General features: G+C 48.3%; 1 protein-coding gene across 5 annotated transcripts in view; it reads right to left on the bottom strand.

The window, feature by feature from the left end:
• Nucleotides 1–27,175, bottom strand: part of LOC147456846 (YbaK/aminoacyl-tRNA synthetase-associated domain-containing protein) — a 111,625-nt gene that overhangs the window by 44,824 nt on the left and 39,626 nt on the right. For all 5 annotated transcript variants that reach the window (XR_015188042.1, XR_015188043.1, XR_015188044.1 and 2 more), the window contains 4 exons: nt 7,365–7,425; nt 7,196–7,272; nt 7,060–7,109; nt 6,867–6,949 (listed from right to left, as the gene is read on the bottom strand). Coding sequence is in view for 2 of the 5 variants with exons in the window: in XM_086511969.1 (XP_086368095.1) it covers nt 6,867–6,949; nt 7,060–7,109; nt 7,196–7,272; nt 7,365–7,425 (271 nt within the window). In the remaining 3 variants the exon portion in view is untranslated. The remainder of the gene's footprint in view (nt 1–6,866; nt 6,950–7,059; nt 7,110–7,195; nt 7,273–7,364; nt 7,426–27,175) is intronic.

Here is a 27,175-nt window from a genome sequence, read left to right as displayed (position 1 = left end):
AAGCAGATGCGGTGGGTGAACATCTTGTCACAGTTTCACTTCCAGATTGTCCATGTGCAGGGACAAAAGAATGTGGTGGCAGATGCTTTGTCTCGGCAGCCGTTGGTTCTGGCTATTTCCGCAATACATCATAGGAGCTTCGAGGATATGGTCGATCAGTATGCCATAGATACAGATTTTGAAGACGTTTTCACACGGATACGGGATGGGGAGACAATAGCGGGATATACCTAGATGAATCCAGGATAAGCCCAGATTCACCCTTGAACGAAAGTGCAAGGTATAGACCCATGGTAGTCACCCACAAGACAATATAACCATCAGCTCCATCATGCATAGTATTGACTAAATACCACGACATCCCCACTAACGTCGTCAGTGCCCAATAGTGGGTGTAGAACTAGGTACTAACATATGCTCCCCAACACAACACACACCACATGAACGCACACATGAGCATACATCAACACAAAGTTCAGCGTACTGAGTTTCTATCATGACTCCGGAGATCAAGGGCAGACTCAGCCATAATGAAGCCTAGCACTAAAAGAAGCATTAAATCGAAAAAATTAGCACAAAAATAAGGTAGTTGATAGGGCATACGCACCACAAAAGATAGAAAGAATTAGCACAATATCAACTGGTCGTAACTCGGACGAAAACTTCACAATGTGAAGTCTGCATGTCCGCTATACGACTAAAAAATATACCTAGATGAATCCAGGATAAGCCCAGATTCACCCTTGAACGAAAGTGCAAGGTATAGACCCATGGTAGTCACCCACAAGACAATATAACCATCAGCTCCAACATGCATAGTATTGACTAAATACCACGACATCCCCTCTAACGTCGTCAGTGCCCAATAGTGGGTGTAGAACTAGGTACTAACATATGGTCCCCAACACAACACACACCACACGCACGCACACATGAGCATACATCAACACAAAGTTCAGCGTACTGAGTTTCTGTCATGACTCCGAGAGATCAAGGGCAGACTCAGACATAATGAAGCCTAGCACTAAAAGAAGCATTAAATCTTAGTATGCGATACCACAAGCGAGACTATTTGTGGCCCAGATTTTCAGATTACATGGCATGTCTGAGACAATTGTCTCAGACAAAGACCCCAGATTTACGACTTTGTTTTGGAAGGCCATTTGGGAGAACATTGGCACGCGGTTGCAGTTCTCGTCATCGTTCCACCCACAGACTTACAGGGCCCCGGCAATCTGAGATTGCAATTCAGTGGTTCTAGATTTATTGAAGTCTTATATCTCAGATCAAAAGATTCAATGGGAAAAGTACTTACCTTTGGTGAAATTTGCCTACAATAACACGATACACTCTTCGACGGGGAAGGCGCCATTTGAGATTGTTGAAGGTGCTGCGAAGGTTCCACCCTTCCTAAGCACGAAAGATAAGATTTTTGAAGCGGATGAATATACGCGAGACTTAGATACGGCTTTTGCCAAGGTTCGCGAGACTTTGCAGAAGTCTCAAGAACGACAAGAAAAAGGCAGCGGATCGCCATCATCGCGACTTGAAATTGAAGGAGGATGATTGGGTGCTCTTACGTTTTGAGAAGGCACGCCTGAGAAAAAAAAAGGGAAAGGAGAGGCTTTTTCCAAAGCTTAGTATGCGATACTACGGACCTTTCCAGATCACTGAAAAGATAAATGATATCTCCTTCCGACTGAAACTGCCTAATACTTGGAGGATTCACAATGCATTTCATGTGAGTCTCTTGAAACCTTTTAAAGGTGATGTGCCTGATGATGGGGAGCCTGATGAGCAACCCGAAGTGGAAGAAAACGAGGAAATCCTTGTTCCTGAACAGATTTTGGCACATAAGGATACGAAGAAAGGTAAAGTCCGAAGGCGATTCTTGGTTAAGTTCAAGAACTATCCTGCATTTGATGCGAAGTGGATGGAGGAGGAGGACCTAGCAGATACTCCTCGGATTGTGAAACTTTACCTCGATGCTTTTGGTTTAGCACAATCTACTCCAAATGGAACCTAGAATTTAGCTTGGCCGGAGATCTGGTGCAGTGGATGCACAAGATGGGAGTCACTCCGCTCCTTTGTCAACAGATGCCTTGATTTTGATACTAAAGTCACTGATGTCTCTTTGAGCTTCAGGGATACTGAGAGCTGACAGTATTCTGCTCGATGACTTTATGAAATGGAATTCCTGATTATGATACTGATTTGTTCTTGACTTCTTTTAAGTGCAGGAACTGATAGACGAAATGCCAGTAGCATTTTGGTCTGATTGATCTCGAATAGACATGGTTGCAATAGGGGTTAGTCAATCGGACATCGATGAGGTCCCGATTCAATGTAGATGCGATTGCTAGCTACATTGCCGATAAATCATGCTCTAAGATCCGAATGAATGTTGAATGTCATGTGATGCCCAGTGATGTCTAGTGACGTCCTGTGATGTCGTGTGATGTGACTGTTGATTGGTACATGTGCTAGATGTGTGTTCCTAGTACGTAGGTACTAACAGTCAGTGTCTGCTAAGACGGTTTATGGCCTCTGTCTGTTTTGTAGGCGTCATTGAGGGCGATTACAATGCGTTCAAGAGGGGGGTATGTCACAAAGTGATGACGTGTCTTCTCGAGAGCCAAAACCATGACTGTTGCTGAAAACCCCAAATGTGCAAACCCTAACCCTAAAACCTGCAAACCCTAAAATCTGCCAGAAACCCTAAAAACAGCAGAAACCCTAACCCTAATCTTAACCCTAAAAGGGAAGCAGTGAAAAGCGCCAGCCTGATGACATGGCAGAATCCCAGAATTTGCGGCGCTAATTTAGGGCTGCGGCAGCTGATGCTTTTTCTCAACGCCATTTGAGGAGAAAGAGAATTCTTTGCTTTATTTTAAAAACTCAAGCGAGTTTGAGAGTAAAAAAAGAGCCTTTGCTTTTATTTATGCTTTTGATCTGAAGCTTTTGGGGCTCTGCTTTTGGCATCCCTTGTAAACTTTAAATAAGTGGTTTGGGCACACACTTTGCAGAGCATCTCGACGCAGAGTCTGAAAGTGAAACCCTACCCACTCTCTTGTACTTTGAACTGATTAATACATAAAGAAATACCAAAAGGGGCGCCAGTCTTTGGGGCCAATATCTCTAGGCACGGAACTCCGCCGGGCCAGTGCAAATCTATTGTGAACTGTGAACTCTTTTAAAGTGGTTATTTGGTGCTGTCGTGATTGATTCTTGACTTGGAGTGTCCAAGTCTGTTACACAGCTCTCCGAATCTTGGAGTGCTCTGAGTAATGCCCTCCTGAGAAAGCTATGTCAAACTGTTGTATGAAAGACAAAGCCTTCGAAGCATCTCTATAACCAGAAAACGTGTCAAATTTAATTGAATGTCCACCTTCCTTAAACTCTTGGACTTTCTTGCTTTTGTCTTCCAGAAAGTCATACTGGTTGCCTTATTCTTCTTTGAATAAAAGCTGTTGTCGTTAGAGTTCGAACTATCTGAAGACAAGTCCTCTGTAGAACTGTCAACCACTGGGCGAGATTTAAGCTTCTTTGCCTTTTTCTTGCCTTTTCCGAAGCTTTGTTTTTTGCTTCGCTTTTTGTCATTTATGTCTTCTTCGCTCCGGTCAGAGGACCTAGAAGAACTATCACAAGAAGAAGAAGAAGAAGAAGAAGAACTGGGTACTCCTTCAAAGCGAACACGCTTCTTCTGTTTTCTTGCCGACTCAAATGTTGACTGACGACCCAAATAACCCGAGAAGTCAACACCTTTCTTCAGCTTTTTGTCGTGCTTTTTAGCTTTCTGAAGAAGAAGAAGAAGAAGAACTAGGTACTCCTTCAAAGCGAACACGCTTCTTCTGTTTTCTTGCCGACTCAAATGTAGACTGACGACCCAAATAACCCGGGAAGTCAGCACCTTTCTTCAGCTTTTTGTCGTGCTTTTTAGCTTTGTTCTGTGCGTCGAAAAGCTGAGCAATTCGTGCATCAACCACCTCCTCTAATTCTTGCTTTGTCTACATCCTTGGAGTAGGAGGTTTCTTGAGTGCCGGTTTGAGGGGCGATTCTGTGGTCTGCCGCCACTATGCATGCACCTCGTCGAAAGAGGTCTGGCTCATAAATTTTGCAAAATTTGGCATCATCTTTGTTGCATCGCCGATCAATCATCGACGCTCCATCTCTTTGATCTCCGCCTGAGTAGGCTGAGGCGGGCCGTATCCTCGCGTGAATCCTCGTTGTGATCTCTTCCCGCATCTCCAGATGCGGAGAAAGTCAACTGATCTTTGTCTGAAGCCATAAGTGCCGCGTAAAAAGGAACGGATTTCCCGTAGAAGAGAAATTGGCCGTGCTCTGATACCACTATTACAGACTTGGACACTCCAAGTCGAGAATCTACCGCGACACCACAAGAAATCGCTTCAAACAGTTCACAGTTCACAATTGATTCGACACTGGCTGGGCGGAGTTCCGTGCCTAGAGATGTTGGCCCCAAAGACTGGCGCCCCTTTCGGTATTTCTTTTTGTATTAATTTGCAACTCAAAGTACAATGCGAGTGGGAGGCTCTCACTCTCAGACTCTGCGTCCAGATGCTCTGAGAAGTCGGAGGCCTGCCCACTTATTTAAAGGGCTTACAAGGGATGCTAAAAAGCAGAGCCCAAAAGCTTCAAGATCAAAAGCTTTAAAAAAAACAAAAGAGGTTCTCTCCCTCTCTCTCTCTAATGTGCGTAGCCAGCAAAAGCAAAAGCTCTCTCTCTCAGCTGCCTTGCGTAGGCTTCAACGCAGCCAAAAGCACAGGCGTCCGTACAGTGCTTTCCGTAAATCGCGCCGCGTTTTGCGGGGGCTGCCGTACAGCCATGCCACGTCAGCGTTTTACCGGGTGCCTGCCAGCGTCATCATTTCCGCCAGCCACTGGGAACTTTTGTCACGTGTGTGTACTGAGCATGCCACATCACTGGGTTGTGACAGGTACTCTCTTCTCATGCCGGGAAAGCAAACCGAAATGGGAAGATCTGCTTCCTCAGCAAGAACATCTGAAGCTCAGTCAAAACCATGGCACCACTATCGAAAATGAGCCCTGACCGCTCAGATGGCCAGCAGACTCATTGAGATGACCTTAGCAGCCATCTCAGGAGTCTCAAACTCAATCTGGTAGTATCCCCGCCCAAGAAGCTGTATGTTGATGATCTCCCCCACCGCTGCTAGGAGACGGGCCTGAAGGAGGTCACGCACCTCGCCTCTGTTGGATCGACTGCCAGATGACAGCGGTGGCCAGAAGGCGCTCCACTTTTGCTGCAAGGCTCGCTTGCTCTGCCGGCGAGAGAGCAAGTCAGATGGGTAGGGCCAGGGGGTTCATCTCAGTCCCTCTGAGGCAGAGCACGCGCTTCCATCTGTGTCTATTGCTACAAGTGAGGTCGAAGAAGACAAAACGTTCTCCTGCTGGAACGAACACGCCGAGTGAGTCCAAGGAACTGCTGGGGAAGCCTGGCGAGGAGAACCGAAGCGGGGAAAGAGGAAGAAAAAGGGGGGAAGGGCGAGGGGCAGCGGTAGGCAGCGAGGCGAGGGGGAGGGGTGAGCGCAACAAGCCGGGAGAAAAAGGGGAAGGGGGGGTCAGCAGCAGCGAGCTGATGAGCAATCTCCAGATAATGCCCACCTCATGTGTTTATCGGACAACTTCCTTCACGCTCTACTAATAAGATCGGCACCTGGCATCTAGATAGGGCTTGAAGGAACTCAGAGCATGGATGATTGCTAAAAGTTATTTATTATAAATCTGTGTCACTCTCTCTGGCGTAGTGAGCAACCTACTCTCATAGGCAACTATATGCCCATCTTGCTACCATAAAACTGCTCCGACAAGCATCACAATCCACTTCAAGAGACTTCTGAATGCGTGGTAACATGAAAGATGGTCCTTTGTTACACATACGTTAGAACATTATCATTTACTTCATACAATAAGAAACTGTCCTCTCTGTTTGAGAGGAACTCCTTTCTTGGGCCCACAAATCTCCTCAGTCCCTCCTAGGGGATCACCTATGGGAAACTTACCAGACAAAGTAAGTGCAGGGGAGGGGGCTGGGAGGGGTTTAGAAGATAAATAAGCATATAAGTAGATCTCCATCTCTCGATTCTCTATATCAGATCTTCATCTCTCCACAGAGATCTGCGTATGAGATAACTCTCTATCAAGCTCTCTACTCCTTCTAAACAGGAACCGTCAATAATGCAAAGTCTTGTCCACTTACGCAAGATTAAAACAGAGGATTGTGATAGTTCGATTGCTCGATTCTGTATAATCTTTCGATTCTGCTATGCCTGACACCACCGTATTGCCCAACCTTTATCTCCAATTCGCCAGTAGCACATCCCAGCCTATGTGAGAGATGTGCATCGATGTATCTCGGATGAAGAGAAATTGCACACCATGCGGATAATGACTCTAGCCCCTTATGAGCACACCATATAAGTAGATCTCCATCTCTCGATTCTCTATATCAGATCTTCATCTCTCCACAGAGATCTGCGTATGACATAACTCTCTATCAAGCTCTCTACTCCTACTAAACAGGAACCATCAATAATGCAAAGTCTTGTCCACTAAAGCAAGATTAAAACAGAGGATTGTGATAGTTCGATTGCTCGATTCTGTATAATCTTTCAATTCTGCTATGCCTGACACCACCATATTGCCCAACCTTTATCTCCAATCTGCCAGTAGCACATCCCAGCCTATGTGAGAGATGTGCATCGATGTATCTCCGATGAAGAGAAATTGCACACCATGCGGATAATGACTCTAGCCCCTTATGAGCAGCCACACTCGACAACACTTGATTTCAAAGCAAATGACAGAAGAACCGACATGTAAACTCACCGAGCGTTGAGTCATTGACAAGTGGGTGAAATAAGAGCTTTGCCTGATTTCGATACCGATGATCCAGGAGTAAAATCACAGATCTGATAGACATTAAAAAGGAAAAACAATGCAGCAACTTAGCATATGAATGGACAGTTTGAAGAACCCGAAGTTGCCATATTCACGTTTGTTGAAGCAGCCCACCCAGCACCTTGCTGAAGGGTTGATTAATGCAAGTGGCGTTACACTCCCAAGTGGAACCTGAAATTTCATTATAGATAAACATGCATAAACACACCTCCAATGATCTAAACCGTTCCTAGGAGTCTGAATAAGAACTTTCACACCTTCAGCACTTCTTGCAAGGCATCCTCCGGTGCCATACGCAAGCCACCTTTGCCAAGACCCAAGCGTTGTGAAAGAGCTGCACCAAACATTGCCTCTTTTACCGTTTACAATGTACTCATATATATATCTATATACATAACTTCTAGATCAACCAACAATTTCTTTCACCTTTCAAATCTACATTCGTAGGTGCTAATGCAGAAACCAGATACAATCGTCCTTTTTTATCCTGTCATGTCATGATATCATAAAAGAAATGAGACTGTCAGCTTGCACAGAAAGCTATGCGAAGAGAGCTTGTACATGCTGGATGGTGATCAAAACAGGAACCATAGCCTCAGGCTATCGAAAGAAATATCATGGCACTGGACCCAATGACTTGATCAAACAAGCATAGTGGCCTTTGCAAATTCATAAGCTGCATACAGAAAATTGGTATGATAAATGTGTGTATGTACTTGACTGTTGAGGTCTCACTAACAAAGAGAACAGTGTCCACAAAGAGTGGTACTATTATAAACAGCACATTAATGAATGTGATCAAGACTAGATATCACACTATCGATGACCCCTTCTTTACTTGGTTCCTTATTTTCAGAGAATGTCCCTTTGCCCTTATGGAGTAGAAAAAGATGTTAAAGTTATGGATCTCAAGTGCATGCCCTATGTGATTCTATTTAATTATTTTGTCATTTTTGGGTATATTTTTACATATTTGACATGAGATTCGGTCCAGCAATTCATTTGAGGGGTATATAAGGAACCCCAACCCTCCATGTAATAATCATCTTATTCATTGCCAAGTTGTTGGTTCATTGAATCTCTCTCTCTCTTTCTCCCTCACGCATATATTTCAAGAAGCTATTGATACCCCCATCTTTGATGTATACCATACTACACCCCCAATATAGTACACAATGGAGTTAGCTAGCTAGAGTGCATATCATACTTGTGTACCCTATGCATACACGCCTGCATTCTGAGCCCCTTAGAAGTAGAGCTTCATCCTCCCTCGATCCATCATAGTCACCACTCATATTAAATCTTGTCACTTTCAGATTCCCACCACCTCTCGTGTGAATCAAGACAAAATGCTGCAAACATTCCTCTAGAACACATACTCAAACAATAAGACACATGTAAAAGTACATGAATCGTTCAGTGCTTAAGGAATTCCAAACCATAATCCTGCAAAATACATTCAACTTTTTATGTAAATATCATAAAGTCACTCTGTAGAGTAATGTCAGCCTCTCAATACCGCCAAAATCTTAAAGAGAAGTCACCTTACTGTAATCCCATCTAAGTAATCTGTAACAAAGGAGTGGAGTGTAACCGGCTTGGAGCTAACAAGACGAGAATCCCACAACAACACATGAATAGAACCAGAAAATTTTATCACTTGAACTTCAAAACTCAAAGTAGTCACGACACGAAGTGGCGGAGTTTCGCTTCCAAATGCACTGGCCCCAAAGTTTGGCACCCTTTCGCTACTTCACTTTGTATTAGCAATCACAAAGTACAATTGCCGGGGAGTCACTTTGCAACTGTGCAGCCATGCACTGATCTGCAATAGACGACCCCCAAGGCTCCTTATAAAGGCTCTTAGCCGAGGAGAGAATACTTACAAGAGTTGGCACTGGGCCCAAAAACAATTGAGCTAAAGCTGGTGCCTAAAAGCTTTTACGCTGCCACGTGGCACTTTCGCAATTTGCACAACCTTTTATGGGCTGCCACATCAGCACCGTACAGCCACTATGTAACAGACTTGGACACTCCAAGTCAAGAATCAATCAAGACAGCACCAAATAACCACTTCAAAACAATTCACAATCCACAATTCACAATAGATTTGCATTGGCCGGCGGAGTTCCGTGCCTAGAGATATTGGCCCCAAAGACTGGCGCCCCTTTCGGTATTTCTTTATGTATAAATCGTGTTCAAAGTACAAGCGTGGGTCGGGTTCTCACTCTCAAACTCTACGTCCAGATGCTACCCAGAGTGGGAGCCCTCACCGCTTATTTATTGTTTACAAGGGTTGCCAAAAGCAGAGCCCCAAAAGATTCAAATCAAAAGCAGAATCTTTCTCTCACAAGCTCTCTTGAGCTTTTAATAAAATAAAGTCTTTTTCTCTCTCTCTCTCTCACACAATTGCGTAGAGAAAAGCAATTGATCGCTGGCAGGATTTCCGCAAATCTCGCCTCTTTTTCCGGGATTGCCGTACGGTGCCACGTCAGCATGCCAAAGCATTTCACGGAATTCTCAGCCTGCTGCCCTAGGGTTAGGGTTAGGGTTAGGGTTTATGACAGTTTTTAGGATTTGCAAGTTTTAGGGTTAGGGTTTTTAGAATTAGGGTTTTCCGTAGTAGTCGGGATTAGGGTTTCCCGCATGCTCTCAAATAGACACATCATCACTTTGTGACATACCCCCCTCTTGAAAGCATTGTAATCGCCCTCGATTACGCCTGCAACACAGACAGAGGCCATAAACCGTCTTAGCAGACACTGACTGTTAGTACCTACGTACTAGGAACACACATCTAGCACATGTACCAATTGACAATCACATCACACGACATCATAGGACATCACTAGACATCACATGACATTCAACATTCATTCGGATCTTAGAGCATGATTTATCGGCAATGTAGCTAGCAATCGCATCAAGATCCGATCGGGACCTCATCGATGTCCGATTGACTAACCCCTATTGCAACCATGTCTATTCGAGATCAATCAGACCAAAATGCTGCAGTCATTTCGTCTATCAGTTCCTGCACTTTAAAGAAGTCAAGAACAAATCAGTATCATAATCAGGAATTCCATTTCATAAAGTCATCCAACAGAATACTGTTAGCTCTCAATAAAGCACTACGGACTTGGGCTCGCTACTGCTGCTCGCCCCCCCCTTGCTGCGCCATCGCTACCTTCCCCCCCCCCCCCCCCCCCCCCCCCCCCCCGCTGCCCCTACACTGTCCCCCCACCCCCTTCAGCCCCTGCGCGTTGCCCCTCAGCCCACCCGCTGCCCCCCCCCCCTATCTGCGCGTTGCCCCAAAGGCTGCCCGCAGCCCGCTGCCCTCCTCTCGCCTTGCCTTCCCCACACCTCCCCCCCACTCGCTACTGCTTGTGCACCCGCACATTGCACGGCTGCCCTCTTTGTCCTCACCGTCCCCCCATCCCCCCCCCTCCCCCCCCCCCCCCCCCCCTATCCTCTCCGCTCCCGAAGGCCCTCTGCACCTGGCTCGACAACACTTTCTCTTCGGAAAAAGTGCTTGGCTGACTTGTTTGCAGGTTTTTTCTTCACCACCCGCTTCTTCGACTCAGCAGTAGACACAGATGGAGGCTCCAGCTTCACCACAGAGGGACTCGCCTGAAGCCCCCTCGCCCGACCCCGCTGAGCCTACCATTCGACTTGCTCTTTCGCCGACAGAGCAAGCGAGCCTTGCCACAGATGTAGAACGCTTGCAGGTGACTTCTGTCATCTGCAAGGTTCTCGGCACTCGTCCTAGCAGAGGAGAGCTGCGAGACCTTCTCCAGGCTCGCCTCCTCGTAGAGGTGGGCAAGATCTTGGATGTCCAGATTCTCAGACGGGGGTACTACCAGATTGAGTTCGAGACTTCCGAGATGGCCTCCAAGGTCATAGCTATGAGTCCATTGGCCATCCGAGCATCACGTGCCCACTTTCGACGGTGGCGACATGGTTTTGACCCGACTTCGGATGTGCTAGTAGAGGAGGCGGACATCCCCATCTCAGTCTGCTTTCCGGGTTTACGGAGGGAGTACCTTCCACTTCTCTCCAGGATTGGCTCCGCCATCTGGACTGTCCTGGAGACGCCTCGTACGGCAGCATCAGTAGCTGCCAAGGCGGCTGGCATCCCTTCAGTTCGAGTTTTGGTCAGAGATACCCACACGCTCCCGAAGGTCATCCTTCTGCCTCGGGTGAGTGGGGGTTGGTTTAGACAAAGTGTGGAGTACTCGGGTCTCCCGAACCAGTGCTTCATTTGCACACAGATGGGCCACCTAGCGAAGGCCTGTCCACGGAGGAGACCAAGACCCGCACCTCAGCCTGGCAGGCTGGGCCGCAGCCACAGCCAGCGACACAGCGCACAGATTCAGCGCCACCCTCCGAGCCTGGGGCTCCAGCGGAGGAGGGATGGCAGCAGGCCCGTGGCCGTCGACGCCAGGGGCCATAGCGACAGCCTGGCACTCAGAGTGGCCCTCAGGTGCCTACTCAGCAGCAGTGGGTTCCCACGGGGAACCGCTTTTGTCCTCTTGAGCAGGATGAGCCCCCTACGCCAGCCTCCACCTCCGCTTCACCCTCGCCAGCCGCTTCGCCTTCCGATCTCCCCTCCTCCTCCTCATCCCCTCCCCCGCCCTCTGCTCCCGTCCACTCCCCACCTCGCCCCCCCCATGTCTCTGTCGCCCCACCCCGTTTCTCTTCTCCCCCGCCCCCCCCCCCAGCCCCTTCTCCCCCTCCTCCTGCTTCAGTACCACAGTCGGCTCAGGAGACTGGTCCCTCGCCGGCGGCTAGGAGATCTCTTGGCAGCGCCTTTGCCACGAGTCGCCTAGCGACAGAGGGTCAGCCCTTCATGCGGCCCCCTCTGCAGATTCAGACATCTTCTCTTGCAGCTATCCCTCGTGGTTTGACGAGCATTGACCTCCGACCCCGCTAGGATTTCTTCGACTACGAGTTCACTCGCTTTTTCGGCGATTCCGCAGCAAACCACGAGGCAGCCTGCTTCAGAGTCCACGCTTTGTTCCTCGCTGCTAGGGGGACAGAGGCCTTGGACTCAGCAGTTGGTTTCTCCTTTCCCCTCTGTGGTAGGACTGAGACAGAGTCGTCCCTCGACTCAGTGGTGGGATGGTTGCATACACAGGTTCTTGAGTTCTCTCACCACATGGGAGAACTTGGCGTTACAGACTTGCTGCAGACTTTGTGGCCACTGGCCAAGTTTGCGGTGACACCCCCAGACTCAGCAGGATGTAGACACATTGTGGTGTACTTTTTTGCTGATACGCAGTGTTTCACTTGCTATGTATACATCCATGAGGACTCCTCGACAGAGGAGGTTGCTTTACGCACGGCTCGCTCTGCTTAGGCTTGGGCCAGGCACTCACTGCAGTCTCGCCTATCTAGAGGACGCTCGGATGCGGATTACTTCCCATCCAAGCCAGCCTCGAAGATAGCTCGTCTTGCTGCTGCGGCAGCATCTGTTCTCTCTCGCTCCCCATGAGGATCGTCTCGTGGAACGTGCAGGGACTAGGTGGGCCCCAGTTTCAGCGACAGCGGGGCCGATTGCGTTAGGAGCTTCAGCGTTGCCTTGTGGGAGGAGAGATTGATCTCCTTATGCTTCAGGAGCACCATTTGTCTGAGAGCCACATTCGGTGATGTGGTCAGATTTTGCGTGGACGCTATGATACCTTTTGGTCAGCTGCTTTTGGACCTGGAGGCATCCAGGGAGGGGTATGTATGACTATTGCGGACTCATTGCAGCAGGCCATTGTGGGCAGAGGGATTATTGTGCCAGGCAGGGCTCAGTGGATTACTATGCAGGTTCAGGGTGGCCATGTGGGTTTCCTGAACATCTATGCGCCCAATATGGCGAGTGCTCGTGCAGAGTTTTGGTCACAGATTGTTGAGTCTTTACCACGGGCTGACCAGTGGTGTGTAGGAGGGGACTTCAACATGTTGGAGAACCCTTCTGACAGGATCGAAGGCAGCCATGCTACTGTGCATGGAGTCGAGTTAGCAGCTTGGGAGAGGTTGTGTATGACTTTGAGGGTCTCGGATACATGGCAGCATTCTGGCTTTGTGAGGCCTCCAGAGAGTCTTGCCTTCTCTAGATCGGACCGCAGAGTGGGAGGAGTGAATCTATCGCGCATAGATCGCTTCTACACTAGTGACCACTTCAGTGACTTGGGGGGATTAGTGGGCATCCTGGCAGGGACATCCTTCTCGGACCATGCACCAGTGATCCTCACAGTGGCAAACAGGCAGAGGAGTGGGAGCACGATGCTTCGCATCCCAGAGCGGGTCTTGTTGGACTCAGCACTCAGAGAGAGGGTCGAGGCTCTATGGACAGAGGGCAAGGACAGCCAGGCTCCACTTGCAGACAGAGTGGCCTCAACCCTAGCTCAGCTTAGCCACTTCTTTCTCCAGGAGTCTCTGGCTCGACGGGCTATAGCGAGAGAGGAGGAGCAGCGTCTCAGACGAGGCATTGCTTCACTACAGAGGATGCAGGAGCAGCATCCAGACAGTCCATGGTTGGAGGAGCAGTTACAGCAGGCTCGACAGGAGCTTGCTTGCACAGAGGAGAGGCGCCATGAGTTTGCCTTTCATCGACAGGCATCTCAGTGGACTCAGGTGGGTGACAGAGTTACAGGTGCTTTTTTTGAGACAGTGGGACCTCGGCACTCGCATGCCAAGGTCAATCAGTTGAGGAGACCAGATGGGTCAATTGTTTGTGAGCCAGAGGATATGCGTGCAGTTGCTACTGAATTTTACCGTGAGCTACTGTCGGCTGAGCCCAAGTCAGAGAGACAGGTTGCATGCAGGGAGCAGGTTTGGGCACAGATGCCTTGTCTTGTGACTGAGGAGATGCGCCAGAGGCTAGAGATACCTCTTCAGCTTGAGGAGCTGCACACGGCTCTTAGGGCCCTCCCTCGTGGTAGCTGTCCAGGTGAGGATGAGCTGACTCCCAGCTTCTTCTTAGAGTACTGGGACCTGCTTGGCCCAGATCTTTGTAGTGCCTTTCAGTACATTCTGCACACAGGAGTGATGCCGGATAGCATGAGTGAGGGCCTGATTTACCTCATTCCAAAGGAGGGTGGCTCCTTGGATGAGATTCGACAGTGGCGCCCCATCACCATTCTCAACTCAGCCTACAAAATTCTTGCCAAGGCTCTGAGTTTGAGGATTCAGCCACTTTTGGAGAGCCTTATACATGGGACTCAGATAGGTTTTGTCAAGGAACGCAGTATCCTTGACAACATCTTCACTTTTTGGGAGGCTTCTGCCCTTGCACGGCTCCGTGGGGAGGACCTTGTGATTCTTCTTCTCGATTTTGAGAAGGCATACGACAGAGTTGACTGGGACTTTCTAGAGGGCACGCTACGCAGGATGGGCTTCTCAGATGCTTGGATCAGAGGGGTGTCAGCTTTGTACAGACAGGCTCACAGTCAGGTGCTGTTGGCAGGAGGTAGAGGTGAGCGCTTCATGCTCACACGTTCGGTCAGACAGGGCTGTCCTCTTGCCCCTTTTCTCTTTCTGTTCTATGCGGAGGCGATGAGCAGATTTTTGGTGTCAGAGCAGGTTGGTTTGAGAGGCTTAGCACTCCCTATACGGGGAGATGAGCTTCTGGACGCTGAGTTTGCCGACGACTCAGCCTTGTACTTAGAGGGCCAGGAGGCCAATCTACACAGATGTGAGCAGGCTTTGGACACCTTCTGCTGTGCATCGGCCGCATTGATCAACTGGAGAAAGACAGGGGCTTTCTCGGTTGGCAGTGCTCCTGTGCCAGATTGGATGCCAGGAGAGGGTTTCAGGTGGATTCCTCCAGGGACTGCAGTTCGGTACTTGGGTTGTCAGGTTGGTCTGGACTTGTCCCCCGAGCAGCAGATTGCTCCTCTTCTCCTGTCCATCAGGAGAAAGCTGTTACATTGGAGCTCAGCACGACTTTCGCTGGTTGGTAGAGTAGTAGTTGCCAACCAGGTGTTGTTGGCGACTATGTGGTACATCACTTCTTGCTGGATCTTCTCGAGTTCTTGTATCAGCCAGGTAGAGAGGCTGATCAGGAACTTCCTTTGGTCAGGTCGCGATACTCAGATTGCCCGAGCCAAGGTGGCTTGGTCGGTCATCACACTTGTTCTCAGGGAGGGCTTGGGATCATTGATCCTGCACAGCACAGCAGAGCCCTTCTTGGGAAGTTTGTCGTCAGAGGACTTCTTCCAGGCGAGGAGCCCTGGAAGGAATTCTTGTTGCAGAGGCTTCGTGCCAGGGTGCCTCAGTCAGGAGGTCCTTGGCAACCTTCGACCAGATGGATCTTTTCAGAGCTGCGCCGAGTTGGTTTGAGCAGGAGACTGGAGGACAGATTCGCTGTGAGTTTGCTTCGATCTTGGGAGCTCTTACGGCGTGGCCTAGAGCAGAGATAGCCTCATTGTATATATGCTGTTTTTTCATTGGGAGAGTCTCCCCATCATGCTTGTTGTAGCCCTCTCTCGCAGAGGTGGATGTAGCCCTATGGGCAGTTTTCATTAACTAATAGAAGGATCTTTTTCTCGAAAAAAAAAAATATTGTTAGCTCTCAGTATCCTTGAAGCTCAAAGAGACATCAGTGACTTTAGTATCAAAATCGAGGCATCTGTTGACAAAGGAGCGGAGTGACTCCCCTCTTGTGCATCCCACTGCACCAAATCTCCGGCCAAGCTGAATTCTGGGTTCCATTTTGAGTAGACTATGCTAAACCAAAAGCATCGAGGTAAAGTTTCACAATCTGAGGAGTATCTGCTAGGTCCTCCTCCTCCATCCACTTCGCATCATGTTAGGTGCAGCAGAATAAATGTTGTATTTTCTCAACATTAGTGATCTTTATTTCTCAAGGTTCCTTTAGTTCTTAGGGAAGGAGAGAGCCTTCCGTCTTTATGGAGAGTGCTATGATCACGAACAAAGTGAGTGGATATTGTGCGTGCAAGTGAGAGAAAGAGAAGGAGAGAAAAGAGATACGACACCCGAGAGGTTGTAAAACCCTCCTCCGAAGGCCCCACTCTCATCGGCGAGAGTGGTCTAACTTTGATTGCACAAAGGTGTACAATGATGATGCATGCTATGTCGATGACGACGATGATGACTTTGGGGCTGATTTGGGTCTTCTTGTATCTGCTGTCCACAAGGGCTTAAGGGCTGAGAATTGGGGTGATCTTGGTGGCTGAAAATCCCTGTTTTGTCGATGTTTCTAGGCTGAAATAAAACGCTGAGTTCAAATGGTTCAGGCTGCATTTTTGAAGGACTGCTACCAGCTGAAAACGCTGAGGAATTGCTGCGTTTTTCAAGGTCTGAGACTGATGGTAAAAACGCTGAGGTTGCTTCAGTCAAGGCTGCGTTTTAATGCTGAAACGTTGAGGCAAAAACGCTGCAGCCTGCTGATGGTTTAGCGATCCAGAAAACGCTGGCTTTGGGAGGCTTTGAAGGGGGAAAACGCCAGGCAATGGTGCTGGAATGGCGATGGCTGAACCTGGATAAACGCCAAGGGGATGGATCCTTATGGCGATGATGGAAACGCTGGCTGGTGGAGTGGCCTCGCCAAGGGCTTGGGGAGGGTCTTGCTGAGAGAGGGAGGGACACCTGTTGCTTGGGGAAGCCTGCTGTGCCTTTGCTCATCTGCCAATTTGTGCTATCTTGGGTTTGCTTATATATTAACTTACCCAATTTGCCCTACTGAGTACCCAACAAAAGTCACTTAATAAATAAGTCAAAAATGTCAAAAATAGGAAAAAATGGGATAAAGTCACTTGAAAAACCCCAAACTGACTCTGATGGAATCTGATGGAAATGCTTATGCTTATGCAGTGTGCAACCAGAGGATATGCATCTACACTGAGTGACTGGGCATGCACGGTCTACGAATAGACTCACAAAAGTGCCACATCACTTCTAATCTAAAACTGACTCGACTTGACGGAAACCCTTCTATGGTGTAGCTTGTCCACGGGCACATAGGGTTGGGATGTGTCACGTGGCATCCCCTCCTTTTTAAAGTGAGGTACTAGTACCGAGCTGCATGGCTTCCTTGTAGTTTGCCAACAACTCTGGATAATCCTTGAAGAACTCTTCGTCTACCCACACCGCTTCATGGGTTCCGCGATCCTTGAACTTCAAAAAATACTGTCTTACTTGTTTCTTTGAACCATGGCGAAACCGATGCAACAAAACTTGCTCCGGCTCCATGACTTCAGCTTCATCGATGATCTCCGGTTCTTCTTCTTCCGAAACATCCTTTGGAGGTGTTCCCTGAAACACTTTCAACCAAGAAACTGGAAAACGTTGTGCATTGACCATGAGTTAGGCAACTTCAATTTCATTGAAACCTCATTAATCTTTTTGATGACTGGAAAAGGACCATACATACGAAAAGATAACTTAATACATTTCTTTCCAACTTGCTTAAGACGTTGTTTCATGATTCGTAGATACACCCAATCTCCCTTCCTTGATCGAGACCTCCTGACGATGCTTGTTAGCCTGTCGAGGATAAGATTCCTGAGCCTTGCTTAGCCGAAGCTTCACTCTCTCAGAAATCTCATCCAATCACTGACTCTCAGCATTGGCATCAGGCATTTGACTGACCGATCGAGTCAACACTGACTGGAATCGACGGCCAAAAGCTGCCTCATACGGAGTTCGACCAATAGCAGAAGAGAAGGAATCATTGAGAATAGCCTGAACTAATGGGAGATAGAGCTCCCATTGAGACTGCTGATCATGAACATAAGACTTCAATACATCAAAAGCCAACTGATTATAAATTTCCGTTTGACCATCTGATTGTGGATGAAAAGCGGATGAAAAATTCAACTTTGTGCCAAAATTTTCAAAGAGAGCACGCCAAAAGTTGGACGTAAACTTAACATCCCTATCTGAAACAATGGACTTTGGCAAACCACAGAGGGGGTACCAATGCTTTATGAACAACCGTGCAACATCTTGTGTAGTAACTGTGGCCTTACAAGGAATCAACATGCGAAATTTGTTGAAACGATCAATAATCGTTAAACATTGAGTGTTCCTTGAATGCAGACTTGGTAGTAAGTTAGTCACAAAATCTATAGAGATATCCTGAAAAGGTCCCTCGTGAATAAGCAACGGAAGCAAGAGGCCTTGCTGCTTACCCCGAGGAGCTTTTACTTTTTGACATATGGTGCACTGTGTGACATAACGAAACACGTCTTTCCGCATTTTAGGCCAATAAAAAAAACGTTCAATCTTTTCCAATGTGGTGTTCATTCCCTTGTGCCCACCCATGAGAGAGTCGTGTGCATCATGCAATATGGTTGGCCTGAGAGAGGGCAACACACATAGACGCTGACGAAAAAATAACAATCCATCACGAATGAGATAGTTGTTGGGCCCTTGGGAAGCAAGAGCCTGCAACCAATACTTACCAAACTCCGAATCTGCATACTGATTCTTCATGCTGTCAAAAGACTCGCCCTGTATAGAAAATGTGATTCTTGTATCAAGAGCCAAAATCTGTCCTTTGCGACTCAACGCATCTGCAGCAGGGTTAGCTTTTCCAAGCACATGCTCAATCAAACTGCCAAATTGCTCAAAAAATTGTGACCACCGTGCTTGGCGATCACTCCAATGTGCACTGGGCATAGACTGGAGCCACTTGAGGGCTTGATGATCTGTGCGCACTATAAACTCTCTACCATACAAAAAATGCTTCCAATGTTTAAGAGAGTGAATGACAGACAAAAGTTCTTTATCATAAACTGAATAATTCTTTTCCGCACTATTGAGCTTCCGGCTAAGGAAAGCTACTGGACGACCATGCTGCTAGAGCACAGCGCCTATGGCGACATTGCTCGCATCCGTCCATACCTCAAAGGGATCATATCAAGAAGCAAGGATAAGACAAGGAGCTTCTGTCACCGCAACCTTGAGAGCTACGAAAGCCTCAATGGCTGCCTCGGACAAGTCTACGCGCTGACGGCGAGTCTTTACCTCTTTCAAAACATCAGTCATAGGTGCAGCAATGCGTGCAAAATTCTCTATGTGCGAACTATATGCTTGACATAAACCAAGAAAAGAACGCACATCATATGCAGTTTTGGGCAAATCCCAATTACGAACTTGTTCCACCTTCGCAGGGTCTAACTTGACGTCTTCTGCAGAAATGATATAACCCAGATAAGTGACTTCAGTAAGAAAAAATTCAAACTTCTTAGCTGCAATGTACAACTGACACTCATCCAAACGAGTTAGTACCCTTTCAACATCTCTTTCATGTTGTTCCCACGATGCAAAAAAAATGAGAATATCATCTAAAAAGATGAACACACATACACCTACCATATCGCCGAAACGACCTACCATGAGACGATTGAACGTACCCACGGCTCCTGTCAATCCAAAAGGCATAACAATATACTCCCATTGCCCTCGCTCGGTGCGAAAGGCGGTTTTGAAAATGTCGCCTTTGAATACCCGTACCTGATGGTATCCACTTTTGAGATCAACCTTGTTGAAAACCTTTGCCCCATTGAGCCTATCGAGGATATACTCAATGCAAGGTATCGGAAACTTGTTCCTGACGGTCATCTTGTTTAATGCCCTGTAATCAACACACAAACGAGACGAATCATCCTTCTTGCGAACGAACAAAATAGGGGCAGCAAAAGGACTTACACTAGGACGTATAAATCCTCTAGCCACCAACTCTGTGAGTTGTCGCTCTAACTCTTCCTCCTGTGACTAGTTCAAACGGTAGGGAGCCTTGCTGACAGGCTGTGCTCCCTCCATAAGCTCGATGCGATGGTCCTCCGGCCGCTCCGGTGGGAGACGAGGTGGAAGATCATCCTACAAAAAGAGATGTTTAAATTTCGTAAACAACTCAGAATACTTACCTGGAGCCTGAATGCTCTCGGAAACAGGAGCAGCATAGATGAATGTCACTTGTGCTCCTCGTCGTAATTCGCGCTTGTAGCAGGGCTACAGTGTCACTTCACAGGACAGGCAGTTGGACAGTTAGCTACAGTTGGTCTGGTTCACACTGGACGGACCCTTTGGACTGGGAGTGACACGTGGTAGGGTACCTACGGTGGTCTAGTGGACATCGTGGCCAATTCACCACCACCACTCAGTTTGGAGATAGACTTAGCTGGCTCATCCACACCATCCCATGTGGCTTTCATCAAATTTTATTTACCTCTTTACAGTCTCGGACTAAAAGATTCAGAGCTCAGGTGCAATCTGTGCAATCTAGCTTTCAATGCTTCGCAGCTCCGATGTTGGCCTGGGTCATTAATATACCTGTTAGTCCTATGGATGTGGATGCGGCGATGCAGCATAAAAGCTCTAAGGGAAAAGGGAAAGATATTGAACAAACAAAGGATCTATCTGAAAAGCCAAAGAAAAAGAGGGCAAAGGTAGTGAAGGACACAGTAGCATCTTTAGTATCCCTGCCAGTCTCCGAAAGCCAACAGCTTCGAGTGAAGCAACCAGTTCGACGTTCCTCGCATACGATCACTACTGATTCGATGGTAAGTTCAGGTGGTCCAGATCACACTATGCATGTCCCAGCTGTGACTTCTACAGTGTGTGTTCCTCTCTCTACTGCTGCTATTTTTACACCTACCACAGTGACTAGCTCCCATGTCCCAGTGGCAATTGCTTCTTCTCCTATGCCTAGTCCTGCGGCAACCACTCCTACCATCTCTACTTCGACAGAGAGACATGCGCCTAGTCCAGAGAGGCATGCTCCTAGTCCACCGCGAGCAGTGCCACTTGTCACACCAGTCCCACCAGCAGTCCCACCAGCTGTACCACTGTCCAGCTCTCTTCACCCTGACACTATTACAGTCCAACTCTCTTCACCCTGACACTATTACAGGACCTTCTACAGGATCGGACTCTACATCATTTTTTCGGCTATCGGAGGATATATTGCAAGAGTCTAGGCAAGCCATTGCCACCATTGAGCTGGGAGCAAAGCGTTTAGCAGCCACACACCAACGTCACGTAGCTACTTACGCAGCTATGGAGGGAGCTCTGAAGGTTGCTGAGAGCGCCATCGCGGATAGGGATGCCACTATTTTCGCACTCCAGCAGGCCCTGAAGTTAAAGTCTCGAGTGATTAGTGACCTTCAGAATCAACTACAAGGATTTAGAGAATTGTTGTTACAGGAAAATAGGGCAACGCAGCCTACGATGATGGGTATGGGATATGGGTGGACTGGAGCAGGTACACCAGTGCAGCATGCAGCAACGGGTCCTTCTCAACAGTTTATGGGACTTTACTCACAGACTCCAGTTGCCGTTCAGTACTACAACCAACAACAACAGTATCCTCCTCCTCAGGGGTTTCAGTCTTCACCATTGCCTCAGATGCAAAATATGACTTGTTGTGATGGAGTTGCTGGAGCACATCGACATGGCTGTGTTACTCGACGTCCTCAGTACACTACAGGACAGGTGCTACCATCGGCTCAGCAGCAGGTGGCTGGTCATTTCTCTGGAAACACACTTACTGACAGGAGAGCTCGCATACAGCAAGGCCCCACAATCGATTTGATGGCCCCACCTCCAGAGGCTGATCCTTCGGATGCAGCAATGGCCACCACTCTATCTCTTGGATGACAGATCCAGGAACTCACCATTGTACATACTAGTAGTTTTCTTTCAAAGTTTCAGTCTTCCTCTCACCGAGACGGTGAGCGGTCTTGTGGCAGGCAACCTGTAGCAGGGCTACAGTGTCACTTCACAGGACAGGCAGTTGGACAGTTAGCTACAGTTGGTCTGGTTCACACTGGACGGACCCTTTGGGCTGGGAGTGACACGTGGTAGGGTACCTACGGTGGTCTAGTGGACATCGTGGCCAGGTCACCACCACCACTCAGTTTGGAGATAGACTTAGCTGGCTGGACATTTATGGGCCGTTGGTGGCTCTTATGGTTGTACATATGAGTAGTCGTGTTTGGGGCAGTTCTATCTTATCTTGCACGTAGTCGTCTAGAGGAAGTCTTACACAGAGCACTGCTTCACCATCCCTGCACATCTGAGCCTCGACACCCCATTTGTACCTGTGAGTCCTGGGCTGGAGCTGAGTGTGCTGCCACGCCAGAGTCTGTACATGGTTCTTTGAGCTAGTCGAGTCCACATGTTCTGGTCCACTGTTGTGTCTCTGTTGTTATCCATTGTTTCTGTGTTGTTATCCGTTGTTTCTGTGTTTCATTCTGTTTGAGAGAGTTTTCATTTGTTTGAGTGAGATTGTCACGCACATTGCACTGAGGGACACCCACACTGTAGAGAGCACGACACATTATCCGCGCTACAGGTGCTCTCATTTTGGCGATCACGGTGGGACCTCAACTGAAGTCTCACTCTGTTGAGTAGCTGGTTTCTTCGCTTCGCCTGTGCAGTCTAAGTCTCTCGCCTTGCTGGTCTGGTCCCCTCTCGCCCTGGTCCAACTTGCCCTCGTCTCTGGTCTAGACCCCCTCGACCCTAGTCTAGCTGGTCTAGTCACTTGCCTGGTCTAGACCCTGGTCTAGTCCTCCTCGTCCCTGGTCCAGCTGGTCTAGACACTCGTCTGGTCTAGTAGAGTCTAGACCAGTCTTCAACCAGTTCAAGGTTTTCTTGCCCAAAGCTTGGTTGGTTTGGAGGTCACTACATGACACATACAAGAAGGTCAGTTGAGCATCAAAGGCCACTACTGAGCCCTCTGAAGTACTATCACAGAAGACAACCTTTGACACCTTGTAGAAATCCTTCAACCTCATCACCTATACCTCCACATATCACATCACCCATTCCTTCATCAGGTTCCCCATCTTCCTGATCACCTTCTCCAAAAAAGCTCTCACCCGTTCCTTCGTCATCAGGTTCCCCATCTTCGCGATCACCTTCTCCAGAAAAGCTCTCTCCTATTCTGCTACAGCAAGCTATTGTGCAACAGACTCAGCAAGGAATCATGGAGCCACTAGCTAGTGTTTTGGCCAAGGTGAACATCAAGTTCCCTACCTTCAAAGGGCTGTCTTCAGAAGATGCTGACGACCATGCAAGAAGATTTGTATCTCTCTGTAGGGGACGTGGGCTGAACAGAGAAGATGCTTACTTGGTACTATTTCCATCCACCCTGGATGGCCTAGCAGATAAATGGTACAGCCAATTTGCAGAGAACCATTTTGCAACTTGGGCAGCCTTAAGACAGCAGTTCTGTGCAGCTTTCAGGCCGGGTGACTACCAGGAGAAGGTGTTGGATGAGTTGGCCAACATGGTGCTCAAGCCTGAGGAGACTTTTGCGGAGCTTATGACGAAAACTAAGTCGCTTGTGGCCAAGCTTCCCCAACAACCCGGTGAATTCATGGTTAAAAAGTGGGTGGAGAAGACGCTTCCCAAAACTTCTCAGCAAAAACTCCGAGAGAGTCTCCGACCCGACGCCACTCTCGACGAGTTCATCGCAGTTGCTACTAGAATAGAGGGAGCTAGGAAGCTCTTCAACAACTCTCCTCAAATAGATACTCCCTCTGTGTTCTCGGAAGATAGTCCTACTGATCCTTTAACTTCTTTACGTAGGGAACTGGAAGCCCTAAAGCTACAACGAGCTCTTCAAGAGGAGAGGTCCTTCTCTCTTAGACAAGAGAAGCCTACACATAATGAGGCATTGGAACAGATTAAGCGCGAGTTAGAAGAGCTCAAGTGTCAGCAAGAGACTAAGGCTATGGTTTGGTGTAGCTCATGCCGCTCTCCAGGGCACCCACCACAGGAATGCCCCCTTCGGGTTTACTGCCACTTCTGTGAAAAATCTGGACATGAGGATAAGGATTGTTACTACCTCAAGGGATTGCGTCAAATACAGCAAAATCTTGGTCCTTCTCTCCAACAAGGGCTAGCACCTGCATCCAACATGGTCTCACCCTACGGCCATCAAAACCAGTTGCCTCCTCTGCTGACAACACCCCCTATGCAGCAAGGTATGCACAACAACTTTGCACCCCACAGTTTTTATCATGCCAGTACTCCCTCAGTTCCCCAAAGTTTCTACACCTCAGCCTCAAATTCCATGCAGCAACCACCTCGTCCCCCGTTTCGTCCTTCCAATCGGCCCATACTCTGCTACAGATGCGGAGAATATGGGCATTATCAGAGCAAGTGTCCTTTACCCGAGGGGTCCCCTCCTTGTCGTCATTGCCCTGATTCGAAGGATCACTACAGTAAAGATTGTCCCAAGCAAAGGGCATCCACGTCTTCAGGCTCAACTCAGAACCAGCCCGAATTCACCTTTCCGAAGATAAATTTGATTACTGTGAACACCGTGCCTCAACCTTCACCTGCTACTCATGTGGTTAAGCCTCTGCAAGTGGAGGAGCCTGCTGGTGTCCTTACTCGGGCACAAAGAGCAGCTCTTGGTCTCAGTCTACCCACAGGTCCCCTTCGCCAGTCTCCACTTCCTCACTCTGGTCTACCTGACCCAAAGGACAAGTCCTTCCCAATTGCTCAGAGCAAACCAACTTCCTTGTTATCTGACATTGATGGAGCCTTCTTAGAAGCAGTGGCTGACTTGGAACAGATTAAGGTCACAAAAGGAGCCCAGTTCGAAGGCGCCAAGCCCACAGCAAAAGCCATCTTGAAAAATACTTTTCAGCAGGTGTCACTATACGACATGCTAAGGCTCGATGCAACACTTAGAAGTGACACCCTGTCAGTCATTCAGTCTCTGTACCCGGGGGTTGGGCCTAGTGGCGGGCACCTCCCTGTACAACCCTCAGAATCCTATTTGATTTCCTATCCATATGCTCCCCTCACCGATTATAAAAGTCCTCGCCTCACTGTATCTATTCTTGGGCACCAGCTATCCAACGTCATCGTTGATGGAGGATCTGGAATCAATTTGATGCCCGAATTCACTATGATGGCCTTAGGTCTAAAGCCTACCCGACCTGCTCCTTTCACTGTTACATTGGCTGATCAGAGAACAGTCTACCCAGTGGGCATAGTCGACAAGGTGCCTCTGAAGGTACAAGATTTCACTTTTAACTTGGATTTTGTGGTAGTTAATCTTCCCCAGGTAGAGGGAGGTTATCCCTTGCTGATTGGTAGGCCATGGCTGCGACATACGAAAGCACTTCACGACTGGGGAACCGACGCCATGTGGATACATACTCCTGGCTCTCCAATGCAACAAATTCGTCTCGAAGGAGGTATGGATCTGGTCGTTCAGCATAGCTCTTTGTCAATAGAGTCCAACCCTGACTTGGAGCAGCTGGTCCCTCCCGATGGGTCCGATGAAGACTTACTGCAGTGGTTAGAAGCCACCTCTTCGATGCCATGCTACGTAGTCTCTCTTCAACCTTTGCCAACAGATTCACCCTCTCCCCCTGATCCTACATCTGAAGCTACACCTGAGACCAGGAATCCCAGTCAGCCAAGTGAGCCAGAACCAAGTGGACCAGTCTCTGGTGCCCATCCTTCAGAGGGTCCCTTGATGGAAACCGTCGGCCTGGGTGAGCCTATAACCCACCATAGAAGGGGAAAAAAGTCTCCCTTGCAAGAGTTGGCCAACACCCCAGCTCCCTCCTTAGCCTCTACTCCATCTGACTCTCCACCCATGCCGGAGCACTTTGAGGTATCTGAGGATTTACCATTTGCAGAGCTTCCATCAGGTTGGTTGCAGGAAGAGTATGCTGATTTCAACATTGATCGGACGCCAGCTCATAATGTCCAAAGGCTAACAAAGGCGGCACAGTCTTCTCCCCCTAACGCAGCCTCGACCACTGCACCGTCTGACCCAGTTAGAGAGGTCAACCTATGCGGCCCTGACAACCATCAGCCCATCTTATTAGCCACTTGGTTATGGGATCACCCCGCTCTACTCGACCTGGTAATCTCCTTCGTGCGCTCTTTCAAAGATGTGTTTGCCTGGTCTTACCACGATTTAGAAGGAATCCCAGTAGAGCTAGGAATCCACACAATTCCTCTGGTTGAGGGGGCTAAGCCGGTCAGAGGACGGGCTTACAAACTGAATCCCAGTATGCAGATGCAGTCAAAATCGAGCTGGAAAAAATGCAAGAAGCAGGTATTATTGTACCAGTAGAGCACTCAGAATGGTTGTCTCCTATGGTTATTGCCCCAAAGAAGCAGTCCAACAAAATTCGAGTTTGTGTCGACTATCGGGCTCTGAATAAGGTCACAATCCCGGATGGATTTCCGACACCTTTCATTGAGAGAGTCCTCGAAGATGTCGCTGGCCATGTACTGTATAGTTTTATGGACGGGTTCAACGGCTACAATCAGTTAGGAATACATCCTGACGACCAAATCAAAACAGCTTTTGTGACTCCCTGGGGTATTTTCATCTACACTAGAATGTCTTTTGGGCTTAAAAATGCACCGCCTTCTTTCAATCGCATAGTATATCTCATCTTTTGTCCTCTGCTTACTGATCACCTTCGCATATTCATGGATGACTTTTCCACCTTCTCGGGTGCTCAATGTTCGACCCCAGTAGAAAATCTAAAGGAGCATCTTGCTCAGCTCTCTGCAGTCTTCCTCAGGTGCAGAGAGGCACGTTTGAAGCTCAATCCGAACAAATGTCATTTTTTGGTCACAAAGGGCACACTGTTGGGCCATGTGGTGTCTGCTCAAGGTTTGGCACCTGACCCAGAGAAGATAGTGGCCATCTTGAAGTTACCTCCTCCCATAAATCCCAAAGGTGTTCAGAGCTTTGTGGGCCACACCGGCTATCATCGCAGGTTTATACGTATGTATGCACAGGTGGCTCAACCATTGACCCGGCTCACCAGTGCCGCTGTTCCCTTCCGGTGGTCAACACCTGAGGCCGAAGCATTTGCATACCTCAAAAAACGTCTCACTGAAGCGCCTATTCTAGTTGCCCCGGATTGGGCCCTACCTTTTCATGTGCATACAGATGCCAGTCTGCTGGCTGTGGGTGTTGTGCTGACTCAACCTAGCAAAGAGTTCAACTTGGATCGCCCTGTACATTATACAAGTCGCCTGCTCACCAAAGCAGAGTGAAACTATAGCACCACAGAGAGGGAAGGATTGGCTATATTGTATGCTCTACACAAATTTCGTCACTATTTGCTAGGGGTCCACTTCACAGTTATCACTGATCACCATGCCTTGCGCTATCTGCTTAATAAGCCACAGGTTGCAGGTCGAGTATGGCGATGGCTGCTCCTATTCCAGGAGTTTGATTTTGAAGTGGTACTCCGTCCTGGTAAGCATCATGTAATGGCTGA

Source organism: Adiantum capillus-veneris, chromosome 5, assembly GCF_014529385.1.
Source record: "Adiantum capillus-veneris isolate H3 chromosome 5, ASM1452938v2, whole genome shotgun sequence".
Lineage (NCBI taxonomy): Eukaryota > Viridiplantae > Streptophyta > Polypodiopsida > Polypodiales > Pteridaceae > Adiantum > Adiantum capillus-veneris.
This window is presented reverse-complemented; position numbering and strand designations above follow the sequence as displayed.